This window comes from Protopterus annectens, chromosome 4.part0 (genome assembly GCF_019279795.1).
Source record: "Protopterus annectens isolate FY-2018-M chromosome 4.part0, PAN1.0, whole genome shotgun sequence".
NCBI lineage: Eukaryota > Metazoa > Chordata > Ceratodontiformes > Protopteridae > Protopterus > Protopterus annectens.
The window spans coordinates 902,570,572-902,592,111 of NC_056733.1; the positions used below are offsets into that span (position 1 = coordinate 902,570,572).

The 21,540-nt window shown below is 40.5% G+C and overlaps 1 protein-coding gene across 1 annotated transcript in view; it reads right to left on the bottom strand.

The window, feature by feature from the left end:
- Positions 1-5,776: 5,776 nt before the first annotated feature.
- Positions 5,777-21,540, bottom strand: part of DEPDC5 (DEP domain containing 5, GATOR1 subcomplex subunit) — a 2,513,958-nt gene continuing 2,498,194 nt past the window's right edge. The window contains exon 43 of the mRNA XM_044068865.1: positions 5,777-6,891. Coding sequence (XP_043924800.1) covers positions 6,596-6,891 — 296 coding nt within the window. The 3' untranslated portion in view covers positions 5,777-6,595. The remainder of the gene's footprint in view (positions 6,892-21,540) is intronic.

Genomic DNA, 21,540 nt, shown 5'->3' on the forward strand with positions numbered 1-21,540 from the left:
GGCAAAGGCCATGGAGGCTTCCGCACCAGACTTCTCAGTAATGGGTACCAGTGTTGTCGAGGCCAATCCGGAGCTATTAAAATCATCCTTGGCTTGTCCTGTCTGACCTTTAGAAGTACCTTTGGGAGGAGAGGCAGAGGTGGAAAGACATACACATGAAGATTGCTCCAATTGAAAGAAAGAGCATCCACTTTCCAAGCTGTGGGATGAAACCTTTTTGTGCAAAACTTTGGCAGCTGATGGTTTAGTGGAGAAGCGAACAGATCTATGTCTGGAGTTCCCCATGACACTGTCAATTTCTGAAATACATGAGGATCCAATTTCCACTCGTGGGGATCCATAATTGCCTGCTCAACACATCTGCTAAGGAGTTCTGTGCTCCTGGCAGAAACCTTGCCTGAAGATTGAGCTGTAAACTGAGAGCAGTCTCCCACAGAATCATTGCTTGCCTGCATAGAGGATAAGAATGCGTTCCCCCTTGCTTGTTGATGTACCACATGACAGTTGTGTTGTCTGTTAGAATCAACACCTGCCCTGGAAGAAGTAATTCCTTGAAAGCAATTAATGCAAACTGGACTGCTAACATCTCCTTCATGTTGATATGTAGATGTTGTAGTCTGACAGGCCACTTGTTTTGTATCCACTTTTCATTTAGATGAGCTCCCCAAGCTTTGTCTGAGGCATCTGTCGTTAAAATCTGACTCGCCTCTGGCCGGGTCACAGAGAGTCCCTTGTTTAGGTGACATTCCTGAGCCCACCACAAAAATTCCTTTTGAATGCAAGGTATTATTTGAATGACAGTGTCTAGATCCTGGCAGTGCTGTGTCCATACATTTTGAGATACCATTGTAGCTTCCTCATATGCAGTTTGGCATTGGGAAGCACCAGAATACAAGATGCCATGAACCCTAAGGCTTGAAGGACTGTCCTTGCAGTCAGCCCGGACTGATGAGATAGTTGATGGAAGTAAAGGGATAGACTCTTTTGTTTGTCCGGGGTTAAAAAGGCCATCTGGGATGCTGTATTCAGTCTCACACCCAGAAAGCACATGTCTTGAGAGGGTACTAGACTGGACTTTATTTCGTTCACAGAATACCCTAGGCATCTTAGCACTGCTATCACATATTCCAAATGATGAAGAAGCTCTTCTCTTCCTTGAGCCAGAATTAGGCAGTCGTCCAAATAAGGATAGATCTGTATTCCTTTTAGTCTGAAGAAAGCTATCACTGGAGCCAGAACTTCCGTGAACACTCTGGGCGCAGTAGATAAGCCAAAGGGCAATGCAGAGAACTGATAGTGAGAAGTCCCAGCTCGAAAACGCAGATACTTTCTGCAACTTAGTCTGATAGGAACATGAAGGTAAGCCTCCTTGAGATCCAAAGTTACCATCCAATGATCTTTGCCCAGCAGAGGTAAAAGCTGCTGCAACGTCAACATTTTGAACTTGGGAATGTCCAGATAAGTGTTGAGGATAGATAAATCCAAAATTGGTCTCCACGTGTTCCCCTTCTTTGGTACTAGGAACAGGCGAGAATAAAAGCCTAGGCCCACTTCTGGCAGAGGGACCGGCTGTATGGCCCCTAGTTGGAGCAACAGAGAAACCTGTTTGTGAGCCTCTATTCTTTGTGGAGGAGGAACATCTGGCATGCCTTTGAAAGGAGGCAAGGTATGGAAATAAAACCTGTAGCCGTGGTGTATGATATCCAATACCCATCTGTCCTGGGTAATTAAACTCCAATTTTCTTTGAAAAGTGCCAACCTTCCCCCCAAAGGTGCTGCCAGACGAGCAGGCTCTGGCAGCTGAAAAGGTAGGTCATTGGGTCTGCTTACGAAAGGACTGACCCCTGCCCTCACCCGAAGCCTGTGCAGGAGAACTCCCTGTTCTAGGCCTGAAAGAGCCCTGGGCTCTGCCCTTACCACGTCTAGATCTACCCCTAGACTATGAATCATAAGAAGGATACGTCCACCCTTTAGTAGGCCAATTTCTACTAAACTTTGGAGGCTGGACCTGCAAAAAATCTTTAACAGTCTGCATAGACTTAGCCTTGTCTTCCATTTTCTTTAAAACTGTCTCAACAGGAGGACCAAACAACACGTCAGATTGTAAAGGAGCATCTAAAATCCTTGTTTTAACATGTTCAGACAAATTCTGATCCCTCAGCCAGGCGTGCCTGCGAAGAACTGACCCAGTGGCAGCCACCCTAGATGAGGCCTGTACAGCATCAAAACCACATTGCAAAGAATGCTTACCCACCTGTTCAGAAACATGCACTAAATCTTGCAACTCCTTACAATCAATACCTACTGCCAGAGCATCAACCTTAGACTTCAATTGTGAAAAGAGATAATTTTGGTATTTCAACATGTGAAACTGGCAATTCAGAGCCCTCATAGCAAGAGTGGAAGAAGTATAGACTTTCTTTCCCCATCTATCCAAGGCCCTAGCCTCCTTGTCTGCAGGAACCGGATTCTTAACAACAGAAGCCTTAACACCTTTAGGCCCCTGGCTAACAGTTTCTGGGTCTGCCCTAGGACTCTTAAAAGATACTTATGAGCTTCAGGCACCCTGTAATACCTATCCGGCTTAACAGGAGCAGGAGGCAAAGAATCAGGATTAAGAGAAGCTTCTGTAAAACATCTTCCACTACATCCAAAACAGGAGGTATAGCCAAAGGCCTATGCGGGGGTCAAAACAGAAATTCCCTAAGCCTTATCCTGCAATCAGAGAAGTCCTGACCTTCGCACTTAAAATGCTCCCTCATGGAATGAAGAGTTTCTGAAAAAGAAAAATCCTCAGGAGGAGTAGCAGAAGGAGTAGAATCATCCACATCAGAATCAGAATAAGGAGAGTACTCCTGCAAGTCTTCAGCCGAAGACTCTGAAACATCTGAAGCCTGCTCAAAACCCCCCAGCTCAGGCTCCACCCTAGGTCTCTTATCAGGAGGGGGCATAGAACCCCTAATCACAGTAATCAAATCTTCTGCCATTTTAAGCATATGCTTCTTGGGCACAGTACCTGAAGAGCTAGGGGTAACACCAACTGAAGCTAATCCTGGCCTGCCCCTGGGGGAAGCCTTTGAAACAGAAGGAGAGGGCCTAGCCACCTTAGGAAGGGAGGGGAGTATAGTAAGATGAGAAGCCCCCTCAGCCTGACTAGTCTCCTGAGAGGCCACATCTTGCAAGAATAAGGTCTCACCCTGGGAACACAAAGAAACCTCCGGTGGAGCCACCGGCTCCACCAACACCTCTAAAGAACCGGCGTCTGGTACAGACAGTTCTTCTAGCTTAGGCTTAACTGCCTTGTCCTTGCGCTTCTTCGAAGAAGCGGGCGTCGGAGCATCCGACGGCATTTTATAGTTGCACCGCTTCCCAAAGACTAACCTTGCACAATCCAACCTTCTCTTTATAGTGCGTTTATTAAATCTAGCACAAGAGCGACAGCCAACAACGTCGTGCTCAGGCCCTAAGCAAGGAATACACAAAGTATGATAATCTCTATGCGGTATCTGTTTCCCACAAGAAATGCAATTATTAACTTTTTCTGACATCCGGTAAATGACTGAGGCAAGAAAAAACTAAAATATTCCCCAAAAGGGGTACTTAGCCAACTTTGAACTCGGTCTGAAACTTCTAAATCGAAAAATCTCAGAACGCCAACCGGCACTTGCAATACTGCTTCTGCATCGGACCATGCGGCAAAAAAGACTGAGGATATGGCGTCGGTCATGCGCATTTGTACCCTGACGTCCTGACGTCAGTCAAATGCGCCCTGACCGACGTCAGCCTTATACTTTGATATTCGGGCCGACCGAGGACAGCGGACTACCCAAGTGTAAGGACTGCAGCAATGTGAGATGAAGAACATCTGGGTCTGCAGCGAGGAAGGGGTTGGGAATGCTAAGGGCATGCAAATTTGATGTCTACAAGTCCACAGCCAACATAACTGGCAATTGGCACCAAGAAGGAGCTAAAGCCACAAGACCCAAAGACCAATGAATTTATGTTCCACTCTCTCCTTCACTTTGCGCTTATCCTTGGAGACCTTGTCTTCATCTTTGTCTCTCTCTCTCTCTCTGCCTTTCTATTCCCTAACTTTATAGGAGGGAGCAAGAAGAGGGGGCATCAGATGAGGATGTACCTTGAGGGAGTAAACCTTTTAAGACTAGGTCCAAAGGCAAGGGTCCAAAGGCAGAACATGGCTAGCATTCAACATATAGGTGAGACACCCCTAAACAGTGCACACACTTATGCATGTCTTGGGGGCATCTTGTGCCACACCTACCCTGTAGCATGTTTAGCAAAGGACAACACTTCACCAGTAACACTGCAAAAGTTGAGAAACACAAAGAACCACAAGCTACTGAAATAAACAATCACAAACATACTAAAAAAAAAAAAAATAAAAAAAAAAAAACACTAATACTAACCTAACCCTTTCTAAAGATAAGAGCCTATGTAAGTAGAAACATGTTTTCATTTTTAAATATATTTCTAGAAAGAGCCACAAGAAAAGGTGGCAAAGCAGCTGACAGAGTGAACACCCCAAAAGCTAAATCAACAAAGAAAGGCAGGAAAAGAGAAACTCTCCAAAACTAGCTAGAGTAACAAAGGACATGAAAAATAGCTAGAGGAGGCAAAAAAACCTCTGAAAATCTGAAGGTAATATGAAACAAAAGCCACTACTTATCCATCTGGAGCTCAAGACCGTGTCTGCTACTGATGGTGGCAAACTAGCTCTGTGGAGACTCAGACAGGGCAGACCACTGTGGGTAGAGAAGGCAGAGATTCGAAGCTGAAGAATTTGAGATGCTGCCTTTGGACACAATACAGATCTGGTGGTCCACAGGTTGAGGCAACTTTGGATGAACAGATACCCCACTGATACAGGGACAGGGTGTTTAACATTAGCTCTGATGGAGATGGATAGCCAGCAGAGAGGGACAGCATTACTTTTCTTCCCATCCCATCATGCTCCAGAAACCACTACCCAACGGATGAAAGTTCACCTGTATTCCCTTGTGGAAGGTGGCAGGTGTATTAGATAGGCAAGTATGAAAGGACATACACATCACTGTGATGCCACATGCCACCGCATAATACCAAGAAGAAAGGAAGGAGAGAAGGTCCCTAGTGTATAAATGGAGAGCGGGGGGCAGAAATGGTTATGGCCATAGAACATACAAAATCAAGTGGAGACGAGTCATGGGTGAATGATACATCATAGAAAACATAAACAAGTAAAACAGAACAATTGAATAAACTGTACATCATGAAATCTCTAAGAAATGCAACTTGTGAATTCATTAACAACTGACAATGCTGTTTTGTCAACTTATATCTACCCAAATATATGCACTCAATATATATAAGTTCACAATGTATGAAATGAAGTTGTAATTTTTTTTACTTGGTTAATATAATGTTTTCTGTATAAGGTTTTGTGATGACTTTGTTATATAACTATATCCATTTTATGTTAATGAGGAGCTTTTCTCCTCGGGCCTCTGCTGAAAATGGTATATTACCCAGTCCGATTTTCTGGTGAACAGATATCAAATAAATAAAATAAAATTCAACAAAGAGCATGGACAAGTAGCTGAGAAATGGTTCCTCTCAATACGCAGCAAAAGTGACACAAAACAAGAGTCGACACCAGCCTTTGTGTGCTGTTCTAAGTCACCTGCAGAGTCCAACAACGAAAACATAAGAAATAGGTATCAAAACCAGGTAAGAATGTAAAGTTCTAGACAAGACTTGAGATAGAACATAATCAAAATATAATGAAACGGTTATATATTTATTTTTCGGTACATACATTCTTTTTTAGCATACTGCTGTGCAGTTATTTCTGAAATCATATGCTAAAGCTGAAATACTTAGGCTTAAGAGTGTTTTACTTACAATTCTGTATTCAGAAGTAAAATGGTCAATCTACAATAAGTCCAGACTGTCAGTTCATACTGTACACTGGTAACAGGGCAACATGACATTTAAGTAGACAGTGACCCCCCCCCCCCCCACACACACACACACACTCATGAATAAGTAAAGGTACCAAAAAACAATCAATTTCATTACAAATATGTACAAACATTTACAAAATCTCTTGATCAGTGCTGTGATCCTGTTACCATACAAAAATTCAAGCTAAGACCCTCCTTCATTGTTAAAATGTACGGGAAGTGCACTCTCAGGGATCCTTGATAAAGACCACCAAAATATTTGATGGCTTTTCATTATAATTTTAATATACACTTTGTCACACATTACTTCCTGGTGGACTGTAATTTTGTTAATGCGTACATCCCTTGATTTTTAAACATAGATCTACATTACATTTTGTCAGTATTCCATTGCTAAATCTGTTAATTACTTGTTAGTATAAACAGCTTGCTTTGATGTGTCTTCGCCTGTTATGTATTCTTCTGCTTCAGTTGCATTCAATTGCTTTCATAATTGTATTTAATTGTCTTAATTATGGTTGACTTTAGAGTTTTTTTCCCCCCTCTGGTCCCCCTTTGCAAATGGGCCCTGGTCACTAGAGCTAACTGAATATAAATAAATATCGTGAAAAGGAAATGACTCATTAAAAGCATTATGGTGCACTGGCATGCATCTTCTCCAGACACGATATCCAGAAGTCGAGGAGACGATTGTCTTTGTTGGCACAAAAGTCTGTGAAGTCCTTGAGCAGCCTGTCAGTGAACCTCTCGTCTCCTGTAGCACTTGACCTCCAGGTCTTTGTCAACATACTATTGTAGGCCCAGTTATAACCAATCTTCTCCTCTCCAAACAAGCTTTGATTGCCGGAGCTGGTGGAATTGCGCCGTCGACGCTGCTGACCACTGGTAAATTTCCGCTTTGAATAGGGTAGCTGGAGAAATACTGCCCCTAGGAAAAAGTGGAGAGAAAACACAATGAAAATAAGGTGATATAATCAGGATTTACCATGAAATAAAACACCCAAGAAATCTTAAGCACTTCATCCTTCACCGAGACATACGTTCACTGTTAAGTAAGAAGCTTCCTGCTCTTGTGGGCCATTTTAAGTTTAGCCATTTTCCCTTTCAAAGCTAAGAATCAAACTGTGAGTATAAGGTAAACACCTTAACCATTTACCAACTCCAAACCAATTAGACCCAACAGAAACATATGTGCCCTTGGCGCAAATCCATCCAGCTAACTATCCACTTGCATGACCTTCCAACTAATCGTTTTTCCTCATTTGAAGCTTTAAAAACAAGTGAAACACGACCAACTAGTGACCGAGGAATTGTAAGTGTGTCAGGCTGCATAAACATCTGCACCTATAAGTGAACCCACTGCTAGTATTGTCACCAAGATAAGGAAGAGATATGTATGTACAAATATACTATGCACATTAATGTTTTACACACATATGCATATATATGTTTGTCTCATGAAATAAACACTTCAAAAGAGCAAATAAAAAGTATTGATCATTTTAGAGCTAATTTAAAATGACTGAAAAAAACAAAACAAAAAAAAAAAAAAAGGATTTTTTTTTCACAGGGCAAGACCAACTCTATGATTGCAAAACAGATTAGTAAGGGCAAATTACCAGATCCTGCTATAGTGTGATCTTACATGGAAAGCAGTCGACAAGTTGAAAAATAAGGAAAAAAATAGCATACTCTCACAGACTGCACCCCTGCAGCTATGTATCTAGAGACACACACACAGATATACATACATTTTGTATGCAGGTATATGAAGCTGTAACAAGTGGACAAGCACCCACATATATGTGTAACTACAGGCACAATTCTACTATGTACAGAAAATGTAGTTCTTTCACATATTAACCATAACGAACAGCTGTGAGTGGAACTTGCCATAAGATGACTGACTTCCTTCTTGTCTTTTCATTTTTCCCAACCATTAGGCACAGTCAGCTACCATTTGGCTCTCAGCAGCTAACAGCTCCAGCAGTACATTTTTCTGTTGATTGTAATGAGCAGTTATATCAGCAGTTAACTGCTCATTTCAGGCAAAAACCTAATGCAGAGAAGTCAGTCTTTTCTAGAGCTGTAGCTCATTATAGCTGAATCACGTCTAAATTGTTTCAAATTATTATTATGAACGAGTAAAGTGTAGTTTTGAATCACTTCCCACTAACCCTGATCAACAGTGAGGACACAGCAACTCCTTAGCTAATTTTGTTTCCTAGCAGGATACACACAAACGTTGCCTTTTTCAGGAATATGCACAGAAGTGACGAGTTACCTGGCATTAAAAAGTGGAAAACTGTTTCTGGACAGTAACAATACCAAAGATCCTGCTATACATTTTACGTAACACCTGCCTCCACTCTATTGCTCCCTCCTAATCCAGTAAAGCACATCAGGTTGTAGAATACCTCAAAGTCCACACTTTCAACATACCAACTACCCGCACACACACTAAAAAGGACCCCCTCAAAAGTTACTGAAATAAAAGAATGGGTGTGAATGCAAATAACTAAAAACAAAAACACACTAAGGAAGACCATTGTTTGCAGTTATGGTGAGACCATATGCCACTGTACTGTAATACTGCCTTTCCTTCTTGCCTTTTCAGTAGTTAGAACCAGCTAGCAGAATGCCAAACATATCATTTTTTTAAAACACCTTTATTGGATTTTACAAAAGTGATTAAACTATACTAACAAGTTCACATTTACAAACATTATACATCACATACATTGTTCTATACCATATAATCAAAGCAACATTACATAAATTGTTCAATTCCTGCCTTCTCTTAAATTTTGTGCCCTTTCTAACACATTCTTCTGCATGTATTGTTCCCACAGTTTCCATTTTTTTATTTGGTCCTACCCTTTTCTAAAGATCCTACTTCCTGTTCTTTTTTCAATATTCACTACTTCAAGTATAGTTGGTTTAGATTTTGATTTCCATTTTCTAGTAACTGCTTTTTTTTGGCAACCAACAGAATTAAACATAACAAGGCCTCACTATGTCTAGGCAATACAGACATTGTAACGCAGCTCAAAACATCCTTTCCTTAGTTACACTCACTTGCTCTCCCAGTATTACTGACAGAATACTCCATAGGGAATTTTTAAGTCTGCCAACTCATTACACTCCCAAACACAATGTTCCCAGTTACCTCTTTCTTCCCCATCATACCGCCAACATTTGCTATTTACCTGAGGAAAAATTCTTTGGAGTCTGCTTGGGGTATAGAAGTATCTATGCAAACACTTTCAGACAAAAATCCTAAATCTAGAGTCTGTTGCATATTTGGAAGCCATGCATACGTCCTCCCATTGTTTTTTGTGAACTATACATCTAATCTCTCTCCCCAATCTTTTCTTACCTCTTCTGATTCTTCCCTTTAGTTATCATGCAATATTTTATATGGCCTACTAAATATTCCTCTTAACAACAGCTTTCGTTCTACATTCAATTAAAATTTCAACTAGTGCAGGTCTTTTATTTAGGATTCCCCTATCCCTTTGTCTGTACTCTGATATCACTTCCTGATAGGAAAGGCAATTGCTGTCCTGCAATACAAATGTCTTACTGGCCTCTTCTCATTCTATTACTTTTCCTTTGTTCCCAATATCTCGGTTCCTTCGCTGTGTTTCTGCAGTAAATTCCAGCTGCCTCATATCTTTGTACCCCTAACTGCTGCCAACCCTATTGGCAGAATCTCCTTTCTCCATTCCCATTCTGACTTAGTTCTTAGCATACGTTCTGCTGCTTTATGAATATAAATAATATTCTGTATGATTGTTGTTATTCTCCTTAAGGATCTGCATCCAAAATCCAATTTTTTCCTTATTTTTTTGAATCACCCCCCCCTCCTGCTTCATCATCATCGCTTTCCACCTTAAACTGTAGCCTTAACTGTGTAGCTCTACAATATCTCTTCAAATCAGGTAATCCTAAAGCTCCTTGCTCTCTTTGGGGGGATCAACTTATCCTACATTACTGCTCGTATCTTGATATCCATATCCATATGCAAGAGCTTCCATTTTCTCAGTTTTTTTATTATCTTTTGTTTAGTCTCTTCCCACATATCCTTAGCTGCCACAACTGAATCCTTTTTAATCCATATTCCTAACTAATTCACTTTATCATGTCCCCATAAATATGGGTATTACTGAACTAATTCATGTCTGGGTGCATAATCTGTAGCTATACCCTTTGTGTTATCTTCATTAATTTTATACCCCCCCCCCCAAAAAAAATGGAACTGTCTCAGATTATTTACGAACATTACACAACACTCTGATGTCCCTTTCTGGTTCAGTTAGGTACAAAATAATATCGGCTACAAATAAAGCCAACTTTTCTTGAACCCCAAACCAATTATATCCTTGAAATGGGTCTATTTCACTTGGTTGACAAACAACATTGTTGAAACCCACATATTCGAGACCACATGACTGACAATACAGTCAGGCGACCATTTTCACTGAGGTCATGGTAGAAGGGAATTGGTGTTTGCACCCTTTTCCACAATGTAGTGCTATCTCACAGCTGATCCCATGCAAAAACATTGTTTTTGTGTTGCTTTGCAGGTGCTGTTTTGATTGTTTCTGTTGATCAATGAACAGTATTGTCTATCATGTGGTCTTAACCAAGTGGATTTCAACACTTGTCATTTGCCAATCAGTTGAAACAGACCTCTTGAATTTCTGAGTCCCTTATTTTTTTTGCAAATGGTTCTAAATATAACACAAACAGAAAAGGAGAATGAGGACAACCCTGCCTGGTTCCTCTGTTCAGAACCTTCCACTTTGATTTTTTACCTCTAATCCCTCATACATCCCCCTAATTAACCTTATTATTGTATCAGGGAATGCACATGCTTCCATTGCTGTACTCAAATTCCCAGCTTACTGTGTTGAATGCTGTCTCTGCATCAAGACTCATAAACAGTGGCATTTTTCTTCATTTTGCTTCCCTCCGGATCATCGCTGTTCTATTAATGTTGTAAAATGTTAGCCCACCCCTCCACAAAACCACACACTGAATGATATCCATCAATTTTGGTAGCACCTTTGCCATTCTTTTAGACATTATAGACATATACACTTTATAATCATGGTTTAATCATGGTTTAAAATTGAAATGAAACTGGATCAGATGGATCTTTATCATCCTTAGAAATTATAGCCACCACAGCTTTCTTCTAGATGTTGTTGCCTCCCCTCCTTTTAAAATACTGTTACACCAAACCTCCCAGATCGTTACCCTTTCTTCCCTACTAGCTTCCAAACATCCACCAGGATAGCAACCATTCCTGGACACTTTCCTGCAGAATGATTAGACATCACAATTTGTAGCTCATCTCCTCCTATCCTGTTAGTTGTTGAGCCTCATCTGCCTCTAACCTTGGCATATTTAAGTCCAGACACTCCTTATGCTTTGGGACGTGATTCCAATGTAAATCATGCAGGGCCCCTCACGACCACTCTTCAAGGGAAACATTGCCGTGTGAATGGGAGACAGAAATGTACCTGGGGATCACTGCAGTGGCTCTGCTGGACACAGGCACCGGGAACTATTGGCTCTGCCATTCAGAGGCACAGGGAACCAACCTATGGGGGTGGTGAAAGACAACATATGCTAGCTAGGCTTACAGACACCCTTGGTAAGACAGCCTAGTACCTAGCTTTGCACATATTACATGTCTTATGTGCATGGATAGTTAAATAGCTCTTCCATTTTACTTTGCTATCATGCTGATAAACTGTCGGCTCACTAAAAGACATATGTATCCTGTTATTGTGTATTGTAAATGCCGATTGACATAGCTAATGTTTGCCTACCATTACAGTAATGCTATGTAGCTTGTAATACATATCTGCCTATGATACTGTACATTACACAGTTATTGGCAATATCCCACAATGCAAAACATACTTGCACACTGGCCCAACCTTCCACATGTTATTCTCTGTGTTACACCCATGCATATGGCTACAGTTACAATATATCAACATATACTATCCCCTGTTATAGCACATACTTGTTGGACCAACCCTGCCACTGACGTCAGCTGGTGTGGAGTATTTCTGTTCAAAGCCCTTATATAGCATCCTTTGTGGTGTATGCGGTGTTTGCCTTGTGACCTACTGCAGTACACACAAATACTACAAGTGTGACTACGCTCAACAATACATCACTACAAGATAACTGTTTCCACTATATGGATTGCGTGCACTTTAAATACTACAGAATAGTACTACATACACAGACATACTGACTGTTCTACATACCTTATTAGTAACCCGACGTATCGTTAACAGTTGATTCAATCCTTTTCGGTTTGTGTTTCAATGTTATTTGTAATGTTTCGCTGGTATATACGGATGGTTTGAATGTGTAATGACACATCCTTTTCTAGTTACATATTGGTAACATGTGGTATCCTGTCCACCAATTGCTGTTCCAAAGTAGTTAATTGGATGCACATCAGCTGTGCAGCTACTCCATTAGCCAATTCCATGGCAACAGTGGTGTATAAGTGAGTACTCCTTTTAGGGGTTGTCCGTTTGCCTTACTTTCGAGGGAGACGGCCTAGATGTGTTATTGCGCTATATTTCAACAGCTATATGGAGACACACAGAGATATATTAGCTTCATGACTCCCGTGGAATGTGTGTAATGGCTAGACAATTTAGTTCTACATGTGAGTACAGCTGTTATATTTCGAAACAGTGCTACTTATGCAGGGTTTGTTTGTACCTGATACTTCTGCAGATGTTTAAGTCTGGCAAGGATGTTTGGCCAGCTCAAGGCTGTATGGCTATGCATGAACTGTTATGTGGTGTACAGTGTGCTCACCAGCCTTTCTTGATTTGGTGTACAAGTGTAGCATACTGTGCTGTTACTCACTAATTGCTAACACATCCCAGTGTACGCACAACCCTCTGAAATGGGATTAGTGCAAACAAGCCCTATTACATCAGCAGCTGTTCACATTCCAAGATCATATAAAAGTGTCGCCATTATGGTAGAAAGTCATTATTCCCACTTATTACATATAGCAGCTTTTTAAATGTTTATTTGTAGCTTTTGTGATACATGCAACCATTAATATTTGTCAGGTTAGTCATTTACACAGTTTTTTTCTTATCATTTTTTTATCATCAACACTGGAACACGTCACACTTTACAAGACTTTTTGTTTTAATGAAAATCCTCAAAAAATCATGAAACACTCCTGTAGAACATCCCCATAAAGTGTTAACTTAATACAAACACGCATAACTATGTACATCTTGAAATGATGAAGTTTAATCCCCTAAAAGGAACATTCATGCCCAGACAGATGCTAACACAAACCCTAATTAACTTAAAATTGAGGTTATCCATGCTAAGATGCATGTTATTGCTTGTGCTTCTACTTACACTAAATGATGTCTTTTCTTTTTTATCTTTTCCTTCCCCCATACTCGATGTGAAAACTATATATGTACCTTTCAGAAATCATTAATTTTTGGCCTTGTAGAAACCAGTGTTCTGTCTTTTACTGCCCTATTACCAGCTTGCCTCCATGGAAAAGTAAGAGAAAAAAATGTCTTGTGTTGCAGCCTGAAAGGCAAGCTGAAGCATTTAAGGCTAAAAGCAAACTTCATTATATTTAGTGTTCTCACATTTACTTGTTTCCACTTAAAATTTTGTTATAAAATTAAGCCAAACGTCTTAATCCAGACATTCACCCATGCAAAAGTAAAATAAATCATATCAGCTTTAGATATATTAAGATCTATGTACACTTTTACACTCCATCTACAACTTCACCAACCCAAAGTTACTGCCCATTAACTTAAACATGCTTTTGTCTAGCTTTTCTTCTCCTTTTGCACTCTAATGCCCACATTTCCTCATACCAAAAAAGAAAGAAATAGAAGTGGAAGAAAAAGAAAAGGCACCTGTTTACTTTAATATCTTTATTACACACAAGAACAAATATAAAATATGCAATTTATGTTCAGAAAAGTTTCACAGAAATACTGTTAAGAAAATAAACTGTTTTACTTACACCTACCTTTTTCCCTGTTCTTCCCATCCCCTTAGAGTAATTTCAAACATTAATGACATGAAGTGAGGCTTTTCAGTTCCTCACAAGTTTAACAAACTCAACAAAAGTCCACTCTTTCCACTTATTCTATACAACTGTATTTCACAAATGTGATTGATGCTTTGTAGTTTCCCATTTATTCACTAATTTCTGTGCTGCTGGTCTTCTTCCTGGTAATCTCCATCTCCCAACCAAAGATTCTGGTTCACTTCCACAGTACTCCCAATTCTTCTGGTCAACTCTTGTGCTCCTCTCTGTCTTTCAAGCATTTTCCTTTGGAACAGTGGAAAAGGTTTCACTGGCAAAGTCTCTCCATGTGCTTTATTTTCAGAAGAATGAGAAGAATCCTCTTCTGCTTGATGGTCCACTTTTAGTTGGACAAATTCTCACATTTCCTCCTTAGCCTATTCTGCATAAAAAAAACTTTAATCCTCCAGGAAAAAATATTTTGAAGACAGCAGGATACAGCAAGTTGAAACTCACACCTGCCTCTCAACATTCTGATTACTGGAATACAATTCTCTTCTGCTTGGTGTACAGTGAACAATCATTTTCCAGAAACATTCTACTATCTCGAACTTTTAATACTCTGCCCTTTTGCCACAGTTTTGACAGGATTAACTGTTTGCATATTTACTAATAAAGGTCTTGGCTGCTTTCTCATAGCCAGATTTGGAGCATACACATTGTGTGCTCTTGCAATTAATTAACAGTTTCTGCTGTGGAACAGTCCAGTTGCTTATTTGTGCATTCATAAAATTAATGCAATCTGTTCCTTCTTGTTTCTGTGGTAGGCATAAAATCTCAGATTTTCACTACATGCTCTGTCCTCTAATTTTTACCATTTTTTGAAACAGCTCTTCTTGAGCAATCTCATACTCGGCTAGCCTTTTCTTCATTTCAACTTCTGTTTTGCAGTTTTATTAACTCATCTGAATATCTGTTTAAAGCTTCTTCCATTTTTTCCAGCATTTTCTTATTTGAGTTGATATACCCCTTCAGTGTTTTGAGTATTTTTATGAGCTCTGAGCACACATGACTTATTTTTTTCCTCTAGATTACTGGAAGCCATGTCTTGCACAAAAGCTGGAGCTTGAACTACATTTTGTTGAATAGCTGCAGGATTCTTCTCAGTTAGGTGTTTTCATTTTTTCCAATTGATTTACTTCAGGCTCTCTTAGCTTCTTCTTTGCAGACATCCATGCATTGCACTTACTAGTCAGTAACTGATTTTTACTGACATAATTACTGCTGTTGTTTCTGAGTTTCTATATTCACACTAGAAGAGCTGAGGTTAAGCTGTTGATCAGTGTGCAGCTGTCATGGAAGTCTCCCAAACTACATGTCACTGAGATAGAACATCACTTGGGGGGGGGGGCAAGGGGAAGAAGCAACTGCCAGCATCCTCTGAATTACACTGCAATGAATCCCACCAGTTTGGGACTAACAATCCAGCTAATGATATTTGGTAAAAATGTGAATGAAGGGTGAGACTGCTGCATCATAGCGATCTCCTGTGAGATGCCCCTAAAAAGGCTGCAGAGGTTGATGCCCTTCCTGTGGTATGTACCCTAACACAGTCGAGGACTTATTTGTTTGCTGAATCATAGCAGAATTGAATAGGCAAGCAGTAGGACACAGTTTCACTAATAAATGGAAGGTCAAATTTGTTCTGAGCAAAAGAAACAGAAAAAATGATGAGGTCCATGTAACAGAAAATTCTCTCTTCATAGTTCTGTTGATGAGGACAAAAGAAATGCCAGCTAACCCTTTTCATAAGAAGCAAACATAGAGTTGGGTTAGGGGCAGCATCCTACCTGTGTGTTAAACGCAACCCATAACCTGTCCTTAGTCCCAACCCTACACATTACACTACTGAAAATCCTTTCCCTAACAATATCACTACACACAAGAAAAGGACACAGAATACCCACAACACTAACTCTACCCCCTTACCTATCCCTTACTCCCACAACACTAACTCTACCCCCTTACCTATCCGTTACTCCAACAACACTAACTCTACCACCTTACCTATCCCTTACTCCCACAACACTAACTCTACCCCCTTACCTATCCCTTACTCTTAAACTGACAAACACTTGCATATTCACAACTGCTTAAACACAATCTTGCACATTTTCACAACCACCACTTTTTCATTCAAACATTAAATTTCATGCACAGTCCTGTTTTCCTACACTATATAAAAAAATCAAGTAAATGTGATTCACTCATTTGTGTATCCTTTCTTTTTTGCACCCACTAAAACATATATTTTGCATTATAACCATATCTATATGTCTAGATACAATATAGAGCGACAGAAATAAATATATAAATATATATATATATATATATATATATATATATATATATATTATCTATATCTATCTATATAGCTATATATGTATATTTTATCTATATCTATCTATATAGCTATATATGTATATTTTATCTATATCTATCTATATAGCTATATATATATATATATATATATATATATATATATATATACATATATATATATATATATATAAGCGACACACACACACACACACACACACACACACACACACACTGTATTTGGGCTTTCTGGGAATCCTTAAAACTGCAGAGTGACTGGGACTTCCAAATCTACTGCGGCATAAGAGTGCATATATGTGGAGCTTGAAAATGAAAAACAGAAGCCTATAGAGTCAAGCTGCACCCTAGGAATTTCTACCAGTAACAGAGAGTCAGGACAAATGGCTTGGATTACATGTTATGGACTGAGCAAATTATAGGAAAAAAGGAGAGCCTCATATCAAGCACGGCTAAGAACATCGACACCAGAAGACTGTATCTAATTCAGAACTGAACAGGTAACAAGTGCAACATCTGCAAAATCGTCATATCTCGTTATGAGCTATATTAGAAAACAGCTGTACTGCAGAATTCAGGACACGGCTGAAGCTGGTTAAATTATCAAGTGGGCAGTCATAAACAAGAGGGAACTGTAGAAACTAACCCATGAGGAAACCAAGGCAAGAACAGTCATAGAGAAGAGACACAATGGAAGTAAACATTCAGTTCAGGCTATATTCCATAGAAGATAGCAAAACGGCTTGATAACAAGGAAACAAACTTTGGTCCTGTTAAGCAACTCTATAATCAGCAGTAATTCAATGATCTCCCACCTGTGCAACAGATATAAACGTATTGTTTCAATATATAACATAGGGGATCAAGGTCAGTCAGATAGAGCCCGTCGGTGTAGCAGGAATCTCCACAGCAGCTATCTCAGACACAGTGAGATTTAGCTGGTTCTACTCATCAAAGAATGGATGAGATTTTAAGCCACCTGCTAATAAATCCATAACTAACACATGGTCCTGAGGGAAGCAAAGGTACAGCTGTAAATCATCTGCATAACGATCAGGCAGACTTTTCCTAATAACACAGGGGCAGTGTAAATAATAATGGACTTCAAATAGAACCTTGTGGAACTCCACAGATGAAAGGGTAAGACAATGAGAACTGTATGTGTGAATCTTTCTTCTACATATCTCCAGACAGCTATGAAGCAAGCCAGACAATGACGGTACTTACATTTCAAAAATAAATTAAAAAAAATACATAAATGCTTCAAAAGAATCCCATGATCTAGTGTCAAAAGCTGCAATGGGATCACAGTAGATCAATCCAAAACAATGCCTTAATCTCTGCCCAGTATTGCATCACTCATTCTGGTAATTAAGGTGGTATCAGTGCTACACCAAGTCTGGAAACTGGACTTAATGGATCCCAAGTTTTACATCCATTTGTAGCAGACTCAAGCTAGGCATATACTACTCTCTCCATCAATTTAACAACAAATAAAAGATCAGTTTGAGATGGCACAATAGTTGTATATACATTATCAGGATTTACAACAGTCTTCTTGAGAACTGGAGTCATTAAAGTCCCATGTAATAATGACAGAAGAAGAAACATTTTTCCATGAAAGGAATAAAAAGAAATAGCCTTAGAGATCCACAAAGAAATGGCTTGCTTAAAAACAGCCACATCAAGAGACCTAGGATGAAAAGAAACAAAAAGTTAATCAGACTTGTGAATGGCCTGAGTCTTATACAAATCATATCTGAGCCATTTATGAAATCCAAGGTGTGAAGAACCTTCCCAATGGCAAACTGAGAACTAGTGAAAACAAAGAGGGCATATTAATAGAGTAAGTGACAATTCATTAACCACCTTGGGCATAAAGAAATGATTAGTATGAAGAGATACCCTTTCCCTATGAAAAACAGGAGGAACAGCCATAAGGGCCTGAAGCTCAAATGCCCTTTTAGGTGAAGTAAGTTTCAAAAGAACAGTCTTCCATGAACAGTGTTTCAAGGAAGCTGAAGCAGTAGGCTCAAAAGGAGCCTAAGTCAAATTTTCAAGAACAAAATTAAGGTTCCAGGTAGGAGGATGAAAGACACCTTTAAGAAATTGTTTGACCTCAAACCTAGAGGCCAAAGGAGGAGTCAAGGACAGAAAAGCAGAAACTGCTGAAAGATGGACTTTAACTGGAGTAAGCCAACCCAGCATGGAGCAATTCACAAAAAGAAGAAAGGACCAGAGGAGCATCCACAGAAGATGGATCTTGGTTATGAGTAAGGCAAGGCACCAGTCAGAAAATCTCTTCCATTTGGATAAACAAGATTTCCTGTCCTCCTGCAGAACCTGGAGCAAATCCTCAGAAAAAGGGTGCCTAAACAGAATCAAAACCATATCACTCAGAGTATCAGCTGAAGAATGAACAAGTGAGGATGGGTAAGAGACTCCTTGTCTTGTGTAAGTCCACTCTGTGAAGTAACTTGTAAAGATTGCCCTTAGCTAGGTTCAGCAGAAGAGGGAACCAATGTTGTCTGGGCTAAAAAGGAGTCATCAACAAGATTTTGACAGAGTCCCACTCTATCTTGAGCAGGATGCTTGGTATGAAAGACAGGGGACGGAAGGCAGAGAGAAACAACCTCTTCCAAGACAGAGAGCATCAACCTTCCCATGCCAGAAGACTTGGGACTCTTGTGCAAAAAACAGGAAATTGTCTGTTTCGAGGGGAGGCAAAAAAATATACCCGAGGAGTACCCCATTGGTGGACAATGTCCAAAAACACATTTCTGTGAAGCATCTAATTGTGAGTCTGTCTCATGGACCTGCTCAAAGAGTCTGCCACAAAGTTCTGTTCCAAAGGAATATAAATAGCCTGAAGAGTCACCTGATACTGGACAGTTAGATCCCAAACCTGAAGAGCTGGTCTGCACAAGAGGTAAGACTGTGTCCCCCTTTGCCTTGTTGATGTACTGCAGCACTGCTGCATTTTCTGTGAAGACCTTGAGAGGCCCTGGAAGAAACAAAGGATGGAAGGCCTGAAGGGCAGGAATGAGAGCTCTCAACTCTTTGATGTTGATATGGTCTGCCATTTGATGAACTGACAAAAGGCCATGAACTTTCAGAGGGCCAAAGAAACCCCATCCAAAATCTCAGGCATCTGGCACAGTTTCTGAGAGGGGACTGGGGGCTGAAAAGGAAGCCCTGGGTTGAGCGACAACTGATGAATCCACCACTGAAGCTCTAGCTTGAGGCATGGAAGAAGAGGGACTAGAAAGTCCAAAGAATGAGAATGTTGAAGCCAGACTGACTTTAGGAACCACTGAAGCTTTCTTGTATGGAGCCTGGCTAGAGGAAGCATAGGAATAATGGATGACATGTAACCTAGGGCCCTTAGATACTCCCTGACTGAAACTAAGACTAGAGGGAGAAGGGACTGAAAATAAGCAATCAGAGACAAAGCACTGGGAGGTGGCAAGGATACCAGCATAGGGATGACTTGGAGCCTGCAACCAAGAAAAACATTATACTGAGAAGGTGTCAGGAAGGACTTTTGGAAATTCACTGTCAACCCTAAGCTTTGCAAGAGGCAAACAGCATAGTGTAAATGCTGAAGCAGGGTTCCCGGAAAGGAAGCCTGAATGAGCAGGTCACTCAAGTAGGGAAAGATCTGAATACCCCTCATCCTGCAGAAGGCAATCACAGCAGCAAGACATCTGGTGAATACCCTTGGGGCAGTAGAGAGGCCAAACAGCAAAGCAGAGAAATGCAAAAACTTTCTGAAATGGGGATGAATAGGGGTGTGAAGATAGGAATTCTTGAGGTCCAGAGAGACTAGAAAAGCCTGAAGATGAAGAGGAGGAAACAGAGTCAGAAGAGACAACATTCAAAAGGAAAAAAACCTTCAGAAAGGTGTTGAGCTTGGAAAGATCCAGGATGTGTCTCCAGGTGCCTTCTTTGGGGACCAACAACATCTTGGAATAAAACCCCCCTTCCCCTTTGAGGAGCAGGAACTGCTTGGATAGTACCTTGAGACAAAAGGCTCTGAAGCACATCTGGAAAAAAGGGCACCTGATCCTGGAGAGGTTGAGGAATGTCCAGAAAAAGGAGGAAGGGATGTCCACACCATGAAATATCCCTGATTAATGATGGACAGAACCCAAGAATCCTGAGTAAACCTTAAACTGTGAACAGAAAGATGAAGAGATAAACAAACCTGACTTAACAGAGAGGGAGGAAATTAGTCAGACATAACCTGGGTTGCCTGTGTAGGGAGGCTTCTGAGTAGTAGAAGTCTGAGTAGACTTAGCAGGAGGCACCCTTGGGAGGAAGGCAAGATAGCCTATGGACAAAGGCTGACTTGAAAGGATAATTACTCTGAAATTTCAGAATAGGGAAACAAAAATGTGCTTCAATTCCTGCATGGCCTTACCCTTCTCCTGAAGAGATTTAAAAAGTTCAGCAGCTGCAGATCAAAAGAATTTTTATTGCCAAGAGGAGCATCCATTTATTTAGCCTTAATTTCATCAGGTAAAGGTTGAAGGCAAAGGCTGGAATAAGGTCTTAACACAGAAGCAAAGGCAGCAGCTCTAGAAGAGGCATCAGCTGCGTCATAACTACAGTTAATAGAATGGCAAGCCAGTTGAGAAGATGTCGGGTGAGATACATCCTGAATGGGGCATTGTACTCGATCATTGGTCTGATAAGTGAAGAGTACAGGGGAACAATGACCTCACTAGATCTGGATGTGAATCCCTTCATGATCAGGTGGGCAATGTAGAAGGTCTTTCTAACCACTTTAGCAACGTGAGTGTCAAAAGAAAGGCCACTGTCAACCTGGGTCCCCAGGTCCCTGATAACCTCTTCTGTGCTTAGTGGATTGCCACCTATATGGTAGCTTGGGGTTACCTTGTTTTTCCCAAAGGGTATGACTATACATTTTTTGGCGTTTAACTTCAGGCCATGGCTCTGGCACCAGCTATCTGTTTCCGTGAGTCCCTTCTGAAGGATATCCGTGTCCGATGCACTTTCCACTGTGGCCCCCAGTTTGCAGTCGTCAGCAAACTTTGTCAGCCAAAGTCCTCCCATGTTGGCCTGTACTTCTGAGAAGTAGATGCCGAA